The sequence below is a fragment of the Rhinatrema bivittatum genome, chromosome 13 (genome assembly GCF_901001135.1).
Source record: "Rhinatrema bivittatum chromosome 13, aRhiBiv1.1, whole genome shotgun sequence".
NCBI classification, from domain to species: Eukaryota; Metazoa; Chordata; class Amphibia; order Gymnophiona; family Rhinatrematidae; genus Rhinatrema; species Rhinatrema bivittatum.
In genome coordinates, this window is record NC_042627.1 from 79,002,633 (window position 1) to 79,020,568 (window position 17,936).

The following is a 17,936-nucleotide window of genomic DNA, read 5'->3' on the forward strand; positions in this document are numbered from 1 at the left end:
CTTTAAAGGGACCTGTAATATCCCTTGTGCAGGTGGCTGTGATCCAGATGTTACTGGACAGATGGGGTTTTCTTGCACAATCTGGGGAAAATCAGTCCCTGGGTAAACCTCTCAGAAGCCGCTCTGTGATGGCTTTTCCACCGGCGAGTCACAGACTTGCACAGAGAGTCCCTGGGAAGCAGCATTACCAGCCAGAGCTGGGAATGGAACTCCTGTATGCCACTGGATAGCACAGGACCCAAAGTAGCACGTGTGTTATGGGAGAGAAAATATCCATGAAATGCTGAACTCGGCAGCTTGGCAAAGGTGAGCCAAGTAAATAAACCACATTCTGCCCCGATCCAGGATCTCCTCTTTTTTTTTTTTTTAATGTTTACATAGAATTGGGAAGTCGTCTGAACCTCTGCTTTTCTCCTGATCATACCGCAGGTGGGAGCAAGACTTACTAGGAAGCTAAAGTTTCAGCATTTACCACTGCTCTTGCTTTGCTCCCGCTGCTTGTAATGCTGGGGTCTTTTTGGGTATTTTTCAGCTGCTGCACAAAGTGACAGAGAGGCAGGTCTGCCTTACAGTACAGAAGGAGGAGAGCAAATGGTGGGACAGGCTGACCAGACAAGAGAAGCGCCCCGTCTTTCTGGCCCCGGACTTTGATCGCTGGCTGGATGAATCTGATGCTGAAATGGAGCTCAAAGCAGAGGTTAACAGTGGGGCAGAGTTTCGAGGTGGGGGAGGAGCGTGCTAGTCAGCTGCCTCCTGTGTCTTCCATTGCCACAAATGGGATGAGCTGGGGTAGGAAACTCGGGATCATGAGTGCCGCAGGCTAGGTGGGTTGTCGGGATATCCACGCTGAATGTTCAGGGCTGGCGTGGAGGCCGTGCATCTCAGGAATATTCAGTTTGGATGCGCCGAACCTCCGACCGGCTTGTGGCCTTTGGGGACTGGCATTGCCTGCCCCTGAGGGGAGCTCTCTCCCCGCTCATTTGCGTTCTGTCCGTATTCATGTGAGGATGAAAGGTGCTCAGATCTTGGCCATTACTAACAGTAAAAATAGTGGAAGCCAAATGTCCGTAATGTGTAGCTAACGTCGCTGAATGTTTGAGGCACGATGTGGGAAGTAGAGTTTGCTGAGGGGGCCTTTGTACTAAGCATTTTCACTGTAAAAAATAAAGTAGGAAAAACTCTTAACTGCCGCAAGACTGCAGCGTTGTGGCTTAGCGGGCACCTAACAGACGTAGCAGGCTTGTACTTCAGCTGGCTTTCAGAGAACCTAAGTGGTCCCTTCATTTTGTTTTGTCCTTTTTACTAAGTTACTAAAAACATTGCTGTTTAAATTCAGTTGGTGAGGTGGTTGGAAGAGATTTAATATGGCCTGGGCTGGGAATGCAGCGTTCGGAGCCCTGCCAGGGTGGGGGAGGCAGCAGCGTTGGGCGGCCCTTGAGCAAGTGCCGAAGTGGGGGGAAAGATGATAGAAAACAAACATTTTAACTACTTTTATGTACTTTTTTTTTTTAAATGATCATTGTATAAATTGTAATCAAAACAAATAATGCACGAAGGGGAGAATTTTGAAAGCTTGAGTGTAAAATTGGCAGATAGATGCAAAGACTCACAGTCCCTAAAATCCAGGCATGGAGTGTGGATGTGAGTGTGCGCGTGTCGCGCTCAGCACTCCTGTTCATGTTTTCCTCCACGTGATGAAGGCTTTCCCCACTTGCATCTTGTACCTCTGCATAAAGCTGTGAAAGTTCAGGGTTTGTCTGGCTACATCCCAAACTCAGCTGGGCAGTCTCCTTTGAATATTGACCTCAGAATGTTCCTTGGGGGTGGGGGACTGACATACGGACACCTCAGGGTACAGCATTGGGATTTAGAATGTCTGTTTACTCCTCCTTTCAATATTTTTTTAAAGTGAGAATTGGGCAAACGAGCAGTAAGTGATCAGGACATGAAAGCAAAGTTTATCTTTTGATTCTTCGAGGGTCACTCAGGGCCGGTTCTTCCATTAGATGAGCTGGCAAAAACCTCCTCCTTTTAAGGCAGGAAGGTAATGGATGTGGGGAGTGGAGACAGAGAGGAAGGGTGGATGTGGGTGGAGAGAGGCTTCTGGTCTGGTAGGGGGATGGAGAGAGGCTGCTGTGAAGGGGCGGTAGAAGAATAGAGGAGAGGTTGGATTGTGGGATAGAAGGAAGGGATACCGGACAGGGGGCAGTGGGAGGAGGAGGATGCAGGATTTGGCAGAGAGGAGGAGGGCTTGCATAGAGCACCATCCATGGGCTCGCTTCTCCGTACAGTTTCAGGGATCTCGCAGCACTAACTGCACTGCACGCCAGGCCTCTGCGGCATCTGAACTATAGCCACCTCTGTTAATACCGTTTTCCCTCCGCTTCAGGAAGACAAGAGGATAAATGCAGTCAGGATGGAATCCCGCGTTCCAAAAGACCGTAAGTACCTGGAAGCTGCTGCTCGCTTTCCAAGCTAAAGGCCTGCGGGGCTTTGAAATTATAAAGGTTACCATTTCAGTCACCGCACCAGATGTATGGAATAGCCTGCCATGTACATTCGCTTAAAAACATCACACCTTCAGCAAGTTCATTCTTACAAATAGATATGTTTGACTGTTTTTATCTGCTACTTTAGCTGTTTTTGTGATATTCACATGTAGGATGTGAAGATCTGATTATGGAACCTGCTTTGATATTGTTGATTTAAAGGTGAATTTTAAAAGCCGCGTGCACATAGCACATGCATGTGTCCACCAATTTTATAAGCCGCCCGCATGCGCGCACAAGTCCGGATTATGCTAATATCTTGGATGTGGGCGTGGCATGGGCAGGGCATGAGCCTTCCAGGGCGGAGCCAAGAGCTGTGGGTGCAAGCACCTGGGCACATTGGAGCGTCAAGTTACTTCTGCTATGGAGCAGGCGTACGTCTCAAAACAATTTCCAGGGGCACTCGTACGCACGCCAGGGCTACTTTATAACATCCGCACGGGTATAAAATTGTCACGCGTCTAGCTGCACGCCCGTTTGAATGTTTTGTAGTATGTTTATCATTTTGGTATGAACGTTCAGCCGCTTCGGGCATTTTGCATAAGCAGATTATAGATAAAGTAACAGCTACGCCGACAGATTGGCCTTGTGGTTAGGGCAAACATGTGGAAAGGTTATCGGATGGCAGCGCTTAGACCCTTGCTGCAGTCGGGGATGAAACGTATTTGGGTTTTTATGGAAGTCCCAGAATTCCTTCCCCATTAGGAAGGCTTCTCAGTAAACGTGGCAGAGAGTTCCCAGTTTTCGAAGGCTAAGTGTGTGCCACCCCCTTGATATTTAAAGGCTTTTCCCAGGGAGATATTTGAAAGCAGGCCGTAGCCCTCTGCTCGCTCACCTCCTGGACGTGGCTGCCGGGCTCCCTACTCATTTAAAGCTCCTGCTGCATTTTAATGTGATCACAAGTGTGCACAGTTGTTTGTTTTAGCTGAAAGCATCTGACTGTTAGCGGAGATCCTGCACCGTCTCTCTGTTTGCACAACTGAAGGACTTAGATCCCTGCAGGAGGAAGAAACGCTGCTGTGCGGTTAAGAGCAAGGCCTTAAGTCTGAGGAATATTTTCTTTGAAATGTTTCAGCTTTTGTAAACGTAAAGCGGGGCTACCTGTTCATGTACAACCTGGTCCAGTTTCTGGGCTTCTCCTGGATCTTTGTGAACATGACGATCAGACTGTTTATCTTAGGAAAAGGTAAGTTTACTTTTCATGTTTGTTTTTGTTAAATAAAAATCCCGGATTCCCCTGGGCTGTCCTCCCTCAGTTACAGCTTGCAGAACCCTCTCTGATTTTCAGGAGAGTCAGGAATTTATTGCCACCAAGAATCAGGCCCTCGCATCTTTGCACAGCTTGGGCCCCAGTCTTGGGGAATAAGCATAGCCACGCACAATGCGGGTCCTGAGGTCTCTGCTTCCAGCTGCTCTCGCTGACCTGCTGTTACAAGATCCCCCAAAGGATCGGCAGGAGCGTGAGAGAAACTGGATATCTTGTGAACTCCATGCTTTCCTGAGAGAGAGGCACTTCTCCAGCATACTGCAGTGGGATGGTGGGCCCTGGGCAGTGGGAGCAGAACTGCTCTTGACATCGCTCTCTCTCGTGCTGTGAACTGAATGTAAGCGCAATCTCTCTTTTGCCAGCTCTGAAGCAGGCGGAGGAGATCTGCTGTCCTTGGATCTTTGTTTAAAGGATGATTAGAGCCTTCCTCTTCATGCATTTTTCTTTTAGGCCCAGGTGCTGAGACTTCTGAGTCTGTTGCACCTGTGTGTATTTTTGTGATGCTGCATTTCTCCCTCTGTAGCAGGCCTGGGATTCGGCACCTGGGGATGTTTTTCTTACATGCAGAGTCCTCTGCACCAGAACGTCTTCTGGATTGCTGCAGTCAGGGGCCATAGTCCACCTACTCGGACACTGCCTCTCCCTCCCCAGGAGTCCAGCCCGGGGGCTGGGGACGCTGTGAAGACCTCAGCCAGGAGTGGACCCCAGGTCCCTCTGACCTGGGATGCAGGTGTATCCAGAAAGTTTGGTCTAAGGAGGCGTTGTCTTGCTTTTCTTTCCCTGTAGATTCCTTTTATGACACGTTTCACACCATGGCCGACGTGATGTACTTCTGTCAGATGCTGGCGGTGCTGGAGGTCCTGAATCCACTGATAGGCTTGGTCAGAACAGGAACTATAACGGCACTGATCCAGGTGAGGAGCACAGCCTTGCCTCTCTGCGCTGGGGCACTAGGGGTCCGAGGAATCCCCTGAGGAGAACTGGGCCTTTCCATCGCCAGCAGAGCCCTCTGCCGGGAAATGATGGCGATTTAACATAGGTCTGAACGCTTTTTCTTCCTTCCAGGTCTTCGGGAGGAATTTCATTTTGTTTGTTGTGCTTGGAAGTTTGGAGGAAATGCAGAATAAAGCTGTGGTTTTCTTCATCTTTTACTTCTGGAGCAGCATTGAGATTTTCAGGTGCGGCAATGACTTTTTTTTTTAATGCGCTTGGCTTTTCGCCTGTCCTTCCAAAGAATGCTCCCAGTGGCTTCCAACATTAGAGGTAATTCTGATCCAGGAACGCCCAAGGTCAGAAGCAGAGAAGTGGGATTGAAGCCTGGTTCTCAGCCCTCTCCTCTAATGAGCCTTGAGCTGTTTCCTTGCTTTGCAGGCAGGACGTGGACATAGGTGAAGTCAGTGATCCCAAATCTGAGGGGAGGGTGCCTAGACCTGCATCATCGGGCTGGGCCCTCTGGGGATTTCAACCCATTGTACCTGGCTGACCTATTTAAACTGGCAGCTGTAAGCTACATTTTAAGGATGAAGAAACGGGGTCTGTTAAGGAGCATGTAGGAGGGGTGGTGTGTGTTGTCTTTATTTCTCACTCGGTGGTTTCTCTGCTTCCACATCCCTCGCTCCGGGGGCTGGGAATGGCGAGGGCGAGGGTCTGCTTTGCAGAGGGATACTCTGCTGTAATTTAGCGTAACGATTCCTTGCTGTTCCCTCAGGTACCCCTTCTATATGCTTTCTTGCATTGACACAGAATGGAGGTTACTAACCTGGCTCAGATACAACGTATGGATCCCAATTTACCCTCTTGGAGGTGGCGCAGAAGGTACCGTATGCTTAAAGCCACTTCCCAAGCTCCTGTCTGCTCGGCTCTTGCATGATTAGATGCCATGTCTCAAGGGCTCCAAAAACCGCACATTTCACACCTAAGAAGATTTCCATCCGTTCTTACTAATCAGATTTTGCTTCTGGATCTGCTTGTCTGACAAAGCCAGCAAAGCGTGGTGTGTGTCTGTCTGGGTGTGTGTCTGTCTGGCTGTGGGTGTGTGGGGGGGGGTGGGTGTGTGTGTCATTTGGATGGAGAAGTTGCCCCTTGTCGAGTTTATGCTCGCTGAGAAGGGGGAGTGGTTATTCCAGGCTCTGAATGCATTTTATTTATTTAACGGTTTTATATATCGACATTCATTAGGGATATCACATCGGTTTACAATAAACAAGAAACTACGCTTAAAAGGCGCTTGACCGGTAACAAATACCCAGCCTTATACCTATCACCTATTTCCTTAGCCAACATTTGGCTCCGTAGCATTTACGTTATGTTATTAACCCCATATATCTGTATCCAAGTTCCTGCTACCTGTTCATTGTAAGACATTAACTTGTCAATGTTTCTGTTTAGAATGTAAACCGAATTGATCAGTAACTCTGTTATTGGAAAGTCGGTATATAAAAGTGCTAAATAAATAAATAAAACAAGTACATACAATGCCATGAACAATATATATATATGTGTGTGTATATGTATATATGTGTAGACAGAGAGAGATATAAACGAGAAGAATAAATTTACAAGGAACTATTTACACAGCATTAAAATTAGTTACAAGGTTGCTTACAAAAATACTAAGAGGAATAGTTAGCTATTAGTTACAGAAGAGAATCTGTATTGAAGTTAAGAGGTTAGGTGAGAGCACATAGGAAAAAAAAGATTATTGCAAATGTGTCAAGAATATAGAGAATGTCTCAAGTATAGAAACATCAAAATGAGGGTGGAACAGTATGGGATGTTAGCTGACTGAACCTTTTCTGCCTCCAGCCGTCGCTGTTCTTCAGGCCATACCCATCGTCAACGCAACAGGAAGGTTCAGCGTCGCGCTGCCGTTCCTGGGCTTCTCCGTTCCATTCTCCATGTTCCTTCAGGTTTATCTCGTTCTCATCTTTTTAGGTAAGTTCTGGGTTAACGCCTTTTGTTTCTGATCCTGATGAAGTCAAACCTGAAACAGTCCATTCTGTACATCCTGAGTTGCACTTTAAACTCCAAAAGGATGGGATAAAGTAGCGGTGGTTATTTATTTCTTCCCCTGCCTCATTTCCTACAGAAAACTGGCTTTGTAAATTCATTGTGTTTGTCGTCATTCAGATTTCTATCATGGATAATGGCACAGCCCCTTAGAATTTCTCTCATGTTTTACCTTATTTTCCTGACGAGAAATGGGCCAGCTGCTTGAAATTTCAGGAAAGTTACAGCACACATTGGGGGTGGGACAGGTCTAAGGAGCAGAAGAGCAGGGATGTTCCCAGAAATGTTCTAACGATGAAATCCGAGGGGTGAAAATAGAGCAGAAGTCTAACATGGTGAAAACCCTGATTTCCTAGCGTGTAGCGGATGGGCTCAGGACCAATGGGTATAGTGTACTCCTGATACCGTAGCAGTTGGAGACGGATCAGATTCCAATCTGACGTCAGCCCCTAGTACATAGACCCCTGCAGGAAGTGCAGCTCTTCAGTATTTTCCGTCTCCATAGCAGTTAGGGACTCTATGCACCCTCACACAGTATTTGGTAAAATTACTCTAAGAAAACCAAAATAAGAAGAAATCTTAGCTCTACAGACGAGCCCCGCTCTCCTGCGGTGTCACCCATTGGGTCCCTCCCCCAGTTGAGAATTCTCGAGGTGATTTCCACGATCCCTTGGAGGTGGCGGGGACCTAGCCCCCGACATCGGGTGAGGCTGAGAGGCAGCGGATGCCACTTCGAGTGCGGCGGTGAAGGTATTTTCCCTCTTTCCCCCCCCTCCCCGCAGCTGGAGACCACCCGGAATGAGACCGGGAAGTGCTGGGACAAGGTAAGGTAGAAATCTATTTAAAAGTTTCCGGTCTCCAAAGCTTGAGGAGACGCACAGGTCGCCAGCCGGGACCAGTACCACCGGGTTGATCCGCCCTAGCAGGGCTAGACCCTGACCAGATCCGAGGGTCCTCCCACATGGAGACCTTCCGAGGTGGTCACCATATTGTCCACGTGGTCGCCAATCTCATTTTGGCCCTGTTGTCCGCCATCGCGAGACTTGCGCACAAATACCTTGTGCACACAAGCGAACTGCATAGCCACGCGCTCACTGTGCCGGGCGCATAATTTCGACCCATACGCACATCTCTCTGCACGCACCAACCTACGCGTGCAATTTCGACGCACACCGGAGCGCACAACTGTATTGTAGGCGCACAAGCCATGGCACCACCTGAAAATAAGCCCAAAGCTTAGGGCCTTTGCCCACAATGCCACATTAGAGCTGCTTAGCATGAGGAGGCCACAGCCCTGTGTATACAGTGCAAAGAGGCCCTAGGGGACCCAACTCATGGCCCACCCCAGCCTCTCGAGTGGCACGCTGGACCTAGCATCGCACAGCGGGACCCCGCCTCAAACGAGGCTCCCCAGGGACACGGCGCCCCCTAGTCTAGACCCAGCTTCTATCTCCTGGGTGGAATTCTTCAAAGGTCTGCATATCTTCGTCCACATGAACTGTGCCTCCTACAATGCGATCACAGGCCCCACCAGAGAACCTCAACATGCCAGGACACTCTATGCCCAGGGAAGTGATCCCACAGCCCAGAAGCCCCACCTTCGGGGACACAGACATCTCAGATGAGGAGTCAGAATCCCTGGAGGAAGGGGAACTCCGGGGACAGAACCCCACCGAACCATGAGATGCTTCTTCACCAAGGATGAGCTTCCAGACCTGGTCACACACAGCTTAAAAGAGCTTGCCATCCTGGGCTCAAGTGCTTCGGGGGAATCTAAGACAAACCCACTTTTGGAGGGACTTCGTCAGACCTCATGCCATTTCCCACTATTACAAGTCGTCCAGCAACTAATTGACCTGGAAATGGGATGCCCCAGAAACCACGTTCAAAGGGGGCCGGGCTCTGGCAGCCATGTACCCTCTGGACCCAGCCGCCAAAGATCTCCTGGCATGTCCGAAAGTGGATACCATGGTCTGTGCGGTCTCGAAGCTCACTACTATCCCGGTGGAGGGAGGAGCAGCACTCAAGGATGCTCAAGACAGACGTCTGGAATCTATCCTCAAACAGTCCTTTGACGTCTCCGCTATGTCTTTACAGATCGCAGCCTGCTGTGCCGTGGTGACACGCGCCTGCTTAGCACAGATCAGGAACTCCATCAGTGTTTTCTACGCTTCTCGATCCTGGACCGTCACTACCAGTTCTGGGCACTACCTTTCGGGTTAGCCACTGCACGCTAGACGTTCACCAAGATCATAGTGGTGGTGGAAGCAACACTGAGGAAGGAAGGAATCCGCGTGCACCCTTATCTAGACAATTCGCTAATCAGTGCGAAATCCCCAGAGGAAAGCCACCAGGCAACCAACAGAGTCAAGTCTACTGGAGAGCCTTGGGTGTGTGGTCAACACAAACAAGAGCTGCCTGCAGCCTTCCCAATCTCTAGAATACTTGGGAGTCCGGTTCGACACCAACCAAGACAAGGTCATCCTGACACAGACAAGGAGATCAAAACTGATGACCTAGTTACGAACCCTGTTGAGCGAACTTCGCCCCACAGCATGGGATTACCTAAAGTTCTTGGCCTCATGGCATCCACAATGGAAGTAGTCTCATGGGCACGAGCTCACATGAGACCCCTACAATGCTCACTACTATCACAATGGAATCCACTGTCCCAGAACTACACCGTACGGCTTCAGCTCCCGGACAGAGTTCGGGCCCAACTACGATGGTGGCTACAAGAAGCCCACCTGAGCCAGGGAACGAGACTATCTTCCCCAACCTGGATCCTACTCACCACGGATGCCAGCCTACGAGAATGGGGAGCACACTGCCAGGAGCTAACCGCCCAAGGACAATGGAACAAAGAGGAGTCAGGATGGAATATCAATCACCTAGAAGCCTGGGCAGTCGGACTAGCCTGCCTAAGGTTTGGTCACAGACTCCGAGGCAAAGCGGTCAGAGTAATGTCGGAAGTGAGGATGTTCTGCGGCAGTAATTGCCACCTTACTCCGTGCATGGACAATCTGTAAGTCCCTAGCATATGTGTGGGACTGGAGAGTATTTGGGGCCTGGTGCAAGGAATACGGTGTCATTTCCCCCCCCCCCCCCCCCCCCCCCTCAGGCAGTCAAAATCCCACTAATTCTGGAATTTTTGCAGGACGGCTTGAATAAAGGTTTGACTCTTAACACCTTGAAGGTCCAGATAGTGGCTTTCTCCTGTTTCAGGGGCGAGGTGAACGGAACCCGCCTGTTGGCTCATCTGGACATGGCCCATTTTCTGAAAGGAGTGAAGCATCTCCAGCCACCCCCTACGGTGGCCGGTTCCCTTGTCGAATCTTAATCTAGTATTAGAATTTTTGGCAGGGCCCTCCTTTCAGCCACTGCGCAGTCTTTCCTTGCATTTATTAACCTTGAAAACAGTTCCTGGTGGCTTTATGCTCGGCACGTCTTACCTCTGAACTACAGGTATTGCCATGTCGGGAACCGTTCCTCCGGATGACTCCAGGAACGTTACAGCTTTGTACCGTTCCATCCTTCTTGCCCAAGGTAGTCTCGGCGTTTCATTTGAATAAGTCCATTTCGTTGTCATTTCTAGGTAAGTACAAGGACGTGGAAGAATATCGTTGCCTCCATCATTTGAATATCAGTAGACCTTTGGTGCGGTATCTGGAAGTTTCAGAACCGGTCCGAAAAGATGTTTGTCCTTCACAGTGGAAGGAAGCAGGGTGAACCAGTTTAGCAGACTACCTTAGCTTGCTGGATCAAGGAGATGGTGATGGGAGCCTATGTGGAGGCAGGAAAGCTACCCCCTTCTCAGATTAGAGCTCAGGCAGTCTCATGGGGGGGGGACTCGGACTGCTGTTCCCTCCTCTATCTGCCGAGTGGCGCCATGGTCCTCATTACACACCACCTCCAGGTTCTGTCGCCTGGATGTACAGGACAGAGAAGACGCAGACTTTGCAAGGGCAGTATTAACTGTACTGTGAGCAGCCTCCCTCCCTGATCGGGAGTAGCTTTTGTACATCCCATTGGTCCTGAGTCCATCTGGCTACACCCTAGGAAATTGAGAAATTACATACCTGATAACTTTATTTTCCTTAGTGTAGACAGATGGACTCAGCATCCCGCCCCCGGCTGCCCAAGAACGATACCAAGGATTTGCCCGTGGCATGGATATCTATTCCAAGAGATTATGGGTAAGCCGTCATCCAGTCCCTAGATCTATTCTTACTGGGGTTTAGTGTTTATGATTGGTTGAGTACAGTTACGGTTATCCATTTTTAATCAGGTTTCTTGATTAGTATGTCCACAGTGGCTTTTGAAGAGAATACTGCAGGGGTGTATCTAGGGTGATGTCAGCTTTGAAACTTGACTCCGTCTCCATCTGCTGGCAGGGGAGCATAACCCATTGGTTCTGAGCCCTTCTGTCTATGCTAAGGAAAATGAAATTCAGGTAGGTAATTTATCCATTCACATTGGCTCACTTTTGTCCTTCAGTTAGAGCATTTCTGAAAAGGAGTAAAGGTGGAATCTGCTCCCATTGGCAGTCTTGTTTTTTTCTCTTTTTTTCCCCAGGGTTGTTTGTAAATTTCCGTCATCTCTACAAACAAAGGCAGCGCCGTTTTGCTCACAAAAAACGAAAAGCACACTGAGATGTCCTGGATGTGGCCAGAGATCGCCCATCTGCCTTGCCATGCTCTTTGCTTTACAAATGCAAACAAGTTCTTGGAAGGCCAAGTTAACACTTCAGTATTCCTTACTAATTACTTTTTTCTGTTAACTATAAAACATCCCTGTGTGCTGTCACTGCTTTCTTCTTTACACCGTGTCCTTCACAGGCTTAAACATGCAGCTGGCATAGTCTCCCTGCTTCTGTATACACACCCGCACTATAGAAACACATAATGCAGTTTCAAAGAACATGACAGCAGGGCCTTCCTTTCTACTGCACCCCCTCCCCTACAAAGGATCCTCTGTATGCTTTTCCTAGGCTTTACCCTCACTCCCCCACAGCTAAGGATCCTCTGTGCTTATCCCAGGCTTTACCCCTCACTCCCTCCCCCAGCTAAGGATCCTCTGTGCTTATCCCAGGCTTTACCTCTCACTCTCCCACAGCTAAGGATCCTCTGTGCTTATCCCAGGCTTTACCTCTCACTCTCCCACAGCTAAGGATCCTCTGTGCTTATCCCAGGCTTTACCCCTCACTCCCCCACAGCTAAGGATCCTCTGTGCTTATCCCAGGCTTTACCTCTCACTCCCCCACAGCTAAGGATCCTCTGTGCTTATCCCAGGCTTTACCTCTCACTCCCTCACAGCTAAGGATCCTCTGTGCTTTTCCTAGGCTTTACCCTCACTCCCCCACAGCTAAGGATCCTCTGTGCTTATCCCAGGCTTTACCCCTCACTCCCTCCCCCAGCTAAGGATCCTCTGTGCTTATCCCAGGCTTTACCTCTCACTCCCCCACAGCTAAGGATCCTCTGTGCTTATCCCAGGCTTTACCTCTCACTCTCCCACAGCTAAGGATCCTCTGTGCTTATCCCAGGCTTTACCCCTCACTCCCCCACAGCTAAGGATCCTCTGTGCTTATCCCAGGCTTTACCTCTCACTCCCCCACAGCTAAGGATCCTCTGTGCTTATCCCAGGCTTTACCTCTCACTCCCTCCCCCAGCTAAGGATCCTCTGTGCTTATCCCAGGCTTTACCTCTCACTCTCCCCCCAGCTAAGGATCCTCTGTGCTTATCCCAGGCTTTACCCCTCACTCCCCCACAGCTAAGGATCCTCTGTGCTTATCCCAGGCTTTACCTCTCACTCCCTCCCCCAGCTAAGGATCCTCTGTGCTTATCCCAGGCTTTACCCCTCACTCCCCCCACAGCTAAGGATCCTCTGTGCTTATCCCAGGCTTTACCCCTCACTCCCCCCACAGCTAAGGATCATCTGTGCTTATCCCAGGCTTTACCTATCACTCCCCCACAGCTAAGGATCATCTGTTCTTATCCCAGGCTTTACCCCTCACTCCCTCACAGCTAAGGATCCTCTGTGCTTATCCCAGGCTTTACCCCTCACTCCCCCCACAGCTAAGGATCATCTGTGCTTATCCCAGGCTTTACCTCTCACTCCCCCACAGCTAAGGATCCTTTGTGCCTGTCCTACAATGCAATCGATTCACTGCTGTTTTGGGTTGTAACTGCTGCTCCATGCAGGTTACCAGAGTGCTTCATTACTGTTCCCTTTACCACATCCTCTGTATTTATCCTCTGATTTTTTTTTTAAATCAGTTGCTGCTGTTACCTTCACCACCAGCAGGGTGTGCCAGACATCTGCTACCCTATCTCTGACAAAATATTTTCTGTTCCAGAGTCAACCTCCCACCCCCCTCTGGAGTTTCATATCTACAACTTCCTTTTTACTGAAAAATCTTTAATTCTGGTGCATTAATGCCTTCCAGGTATTTAAATGTCTGCATCGTCTCCCTCTGTATCCATATTGATGTCCTTTACTGTTTAACTCATGGGGCTTTTGGTATAAATCCTGCATCGTTTTGGTTGCTTCTATCCTAAACACAGAGAGGCAACTAAAATCATGCAGGGTTTGTACCTAGTTTAATTTTTATACTAGGAAAATCTTTTGCAAAATACATATTAAAAAGTTACCTGAACCAGTAAATGTCTTTTGAATGTGGAAAGGAAAAGCAAGCTTCAAAGCTAGAAAGTACCTGAGCCTTTCAAGGTGTTTGCTTGGGCTAGAGCAAGGATTTGTCTGCTCCTGTCAGGTTTCAAAGCGCACGCTGCTGCCTGCTTCACAATAATTCTTCTTCCTTTATCAGTCTGAACAAACGCTAAAGCACAGCAGCCTCTGGGCTGGTACAGAACAGGCGTTTGCTGACCTCTCACGTTCAATGTAACTTTACCAAGGGGAGAACTGAGCCAAAGTGAAAGGTCGAAGAGGGTCCGCTGCCCCCAGTTTTTGTGAGATGCGGGACTTCAGGGACAAGGTTAGCGGGAGAGGCGGTGGAATAAACCTCTCAGTGAGTATCCCCAATGTTAAGGTTATCTGCCATACCAGACCTCATTCCAAAGAAGATCCAGTTATGTATAAAGTTATTGGGCTGTATTTATCCGGATCACTTTACCCATAGAATAGAGAGAGATTCTGGGCCTGCAGCCCCTCCTCCTTTCCAGGGGAGCTCTCGGAGGGCCTCCTCCCCTCCTGGTTCCACTTTTTTTTGCGGGCGGGGGGGGGGGGTGTTTCTCTTCAGGGCCCCCTCCCCTCGCTCCCCGTGCTTTAAAGTGACGTTTTAATGCTGCCCGCAGTGGGGGCCCAGTGCCTTTGCCTCGCTGCTGCTAGGCCGCAGTGTCACAGGTAGTAAAAGGCGTAGAGACGGAGCAGGGAGGAGGAGGTGGCTCTGTGCGAGGCAGCGTAGAATGAGCGAAGCGTTGGATGGCTTTGGGAGTGAGTGTGGCAGGAAGGCTGGCTCGCATGAGTGGAACTGGAGCTATCTTTTTTTATTTTGAGGGGGGATAAAAATCTGATGCGGTTAGCAAATGCAAGGCAGTCCTTGAAAACTTCTAGCAGAAGGGGGGTAGGCAGCCATCCAGCTGTGAAATGGAGCTGGACAGTTCTGCATAGGGGAGAGAGAGAGAAAGGTACCTTCTGCCACTAAAGAGCAAGCTCCAGCTACCATCCATCCTTGCGCTCCAGAAAGGGGCATAGGCAGCAGCACAAGACAAAGGAGAATGAAGTTTTGGCTTCCTCTGTAGCTTCTGCCAGCAATAATTACAGCAAAAAAAGTTCCTTTGTGGGGCAGGCTCACAATTTACAAGCTCAATCCACTTCAGCCCCCTTCTGCATAGCAATAAGGAAAAGCACTGTAGGGTTAACTCTAGTGCTGAATATTTTCCAGAGTAAAAGCTGCCTCTTCACCGTGGAGTAGCAAAGGACGCTCGGTAAGGGTTGTATTTATAAAAAAGAAAAGTGTTAGTGCATTAATCCTTGTAAAGCAGGTGCAAGGAGCGCCGGAGGCAAAACGACTGTGGCTCAAGCTGCTTCTGATGATTGGCAGAGCCTGGGCCTCCACCCTGCTTTTCATTCCAGAGTGGGTAATAGGGACACTGCACAATGCGTTCACCACAGAGTAAAGAGAATGGAAAGGGAGAAAATGCCAGAATTATCCAGCACTTGGATGTGGTAAAATTCTCATATTTTAAAAAAGAACTGGAACAATAATAAACTCTTTACACTTGAAAATGTGTTTAGTAATTTATTCTGAATAAACTGGAAGTAAAAGTGCTGATGGGCAGTACAGCTCCCTGGGGTGGTTCTTGCCAATGCATTTTTACTTTGTGCTGCCGTTGCTTCAGACGTCAGCGGGGCGAGAGGTCTGTTCTCCTTCCTAGGAGTGGAGGCCACGCGGGCTGCTTTGCAGGATCTTCCTAAGGAAGATGTTACCTGCTAATGAGCTTTCCCCCTGGCAGCAGATGGGGTGGCAGGAGTATGAAACTTGGTTGTGGGCGGTTATATGCATAGAGGCTGGCGCAGCAGGATCCAAGCTAAAACTTTCATGGTTTCTCTTAATCCACAGTCCCTTCTTCCCCCTTCATTTTTTTTTTAAGCTTTGACATCAGTCCTAAAGTCCTGTTCATACCCCAGCTCAGGCCAGACTTCTGGGTTTTGCCTCCCTGGCAGCAGATGCTTTACTGCCACTGCTACTTAACTCACTGGGCCACCTGCAGTCCCTCGGTATTTCTCTGTTGCCAGCAGCTGGTACAGGTGTAAAACCTGCAGCCTGGAATAGAGAGAAAAATTAAAAAAAAACCAAAAAACCCAACAAAGGAAGAATGAGGAACCTTTCCAGGGGGTTAGGGACAGAACAAATTCCACCCTTCATCTCAGAGATGGGGCTCTGGCACGGTCCAGTCCTTTTTGGATGGGCAGAAGCCTACCCGAGATAACTGTGCTCAGGGGGAACTAAGTCTTCACACTGAAACAAAGCCAGTCTTCTCTTCTCTTCGGCTGCCGGAGGGCAGTCAGCTCTCTCTTACAAAGAGTGAGCCAAGATCCCCATGGCCCAGTGAGTTCTAGAGGTGGCTACCAGTGTGAGAGCCTTTATATCATCTCACCCTGTTCACCAAACAGATGGCCATATGCAGAGTATGGGGGCTAGTGCTGGTTCCCAGACAGGAACAGAGAAAGGGAAATATTCTATGTATTTTGTGGAAACTTTCAGACCAATTTTGGATTTGAAAAAGGTGAATGCAGCCCTCAAGGTGCCACGGTTTCAAATGAAGACGCAGCATTTCATCATTGCAACGGTTCGAAAAGGAGAATGCCTAGCAGCCTTGGACCTCACAGAGGTGGATCTGCATATTCTAATCAGGGTGGAGCACCAGAAGATAAAACCAACCCTAATCCAAAAAAGAAAAGAGAAGAACCACCTCCATTCACCCTTCGAGTAGATACGTTCCCCTGTCTATCTTTTCTCAACCTCTAGTTCTTCAGGTGGGATCGAGACTGGACTGTCAGGATTCAAGGAAAGCTGATAAGCAGGTAAGACCTAATTGTACCTTCCTCTTTGTTCTGCTAGACCAGTAATCCTGTGGGATGTCCCAAAGCTGAACGCATGCCGGGTGGGAGATAGCCAGAGCTGCTTCCAGGACCCCTGTAGCATATTTAGTCTCTGTTATTTTGTGGAGGTGCAGTCTGTAATGCTTCACAAATCTGGGCATTGATGCCTTGCATATCTCGATTTGGGTAGTTGCCCTATAGTCTGCCCAGGATCTTGGTACTGACTTCTTCATTAGATATCCTGTTGCTATCATCTCCTTTATCCATCTGCCTGTCTTTTCTATGCCCTAAGAACAAGACAAAGAGCCTGTATGATTTCCTGAACTCAGTGCCTTCCAACTATCTCTATCTAGGAACCTTAGGTCTCTACGTTTCCCTATACACTCTGCCTTTCTGAACCCTGCCAGGGTAATGGCATGATTAAGGTGAAATGCTGATCCCACCTTTGGCAGAAAGGACAATACGGGTCTTATTGCCCAGCATCCTGTTTCCAACAGAGGCCAAACCAGGCTACAAGAGCCTGGCAATTACCCAAACACTAAGAAGATCCCATGCTACTGATGCAATTAATAGCAGTGGCTATTCCCTAAGTCAACTTTATTAAGAGCCGTTAATGGACTTCTCCTCCAAGAAATTATCCAAACCTTTTTTGAACCCAGCTACACTAACTGCACTAACCACATCCTCTGGCAACAAATTCCAGAGCTTAATTGTGCGTTGAGTGAAAGAATTTTCTCCGATTAGTCTTAAATGTGCTACTTGCTAAATTCATGGAGTACCCCCTAGTGCTTCTGTTTTCCAAAAGAGTAAATAACAGATTCACATCTACTCGTTCATGATCTTAAAGATCTCAATCATATCCTCTCTCAGATGTCTCTTCTCCAAGCTGATCTCCTAACCTCTTCAGCCTTTCCTCATAGGGGAGCTGTTCCATTCCCTTTATCATTTTGGTCACCCTTCTCTGTACCTTCTCCAGTGTAACTATATCTTTTTTGAGATGCGGCGACCAGAATTGTACACAGTATTCAAGGTGCGGTCTCACCATGGAGCGATAAATTATTACAACATTCGTGACTCCATCTTGAAAGTTGTAATAATTTAAAATCAGGTACAAAAATAAACCGTATACTGAATGCAAGATATTTTTAGATTAGCGCGGATATAAACTCTGTGGTCCTTGTAGGTGTGGAAAAAAATTTGGAGATCCCAGGAGAGAAATTTATGGTCTACGTATGTGGAGTCGGGTTTCTGACTGAGTAGAGAGGTTTACATTCACATTTGGGAGTTTTTTCACAATAAATGATGGGAGCTTTTGAGCCGGAGTGAATTGAATGTTTTTCTGAGTCCACTCCTTTATGTTCAGATACAAGTGATGGCAATTGTGGGTTTCTATTGATGTTTGGTCTTAACGAGAACATTCCCCTGAAGAAGCCAACAGTGGCGAAACGAGGTCCTTGTCGGGATGGAAGATAGAACCTGTTGAACGGAATACACCATTAATATATGTGTGTGTGTGTATATATATATATATATATGTGTGTGTGTGTATA

At 48.4% G+C, this 17,936-nt stretch overlaps 1 protein-coding gene across 1 annotated transcript in view; it reads left to right on the forward strand.

Annotated features, from left to right (window-relative positions):
• The window catches only part of HACD3 (3-hydroxyacyl-CoA dehydratase 3), a 34,993-nt gene extending 23,362 nt beyond the window's left edge, over positions 1–11,631 (forward strand). The window contains exons 4-11 of the mRNA XM_029575293.1: positions 533–697; positions 2,390–2,441; positions 3,625–3,735; positions 4,603–4,730; positions 4,882–4,994; positions 5,525–5,631; positions 6,622–6,750; positions 11,401–11,631. Coding sequence (XP_029431153.1) covers positions 533–697; positions 2,390–2,441; positions 3,625–3,735; positions 4,603–4,730; positions 4,882–4,994; positions 5,525–5,631; positions 6,622–6,750; positions 11,401–11,477 — 882 coding nt within the window. The 3' untranslated portion in view covers positions 11,478–11,631. The remainder of the gene's footprint in view (positions 1–532; positions 698–2,389; positions 2,442–3,624; positions 3,736–4,602; positions 4,731–4,881; positions 4,995–5,524; positions 5,632–6,621; positions 6,751–11,400) is intronic.
• The last annotated feature ends 6,305 nt before the right edge of the window (positions 11,632–17,936 follow it).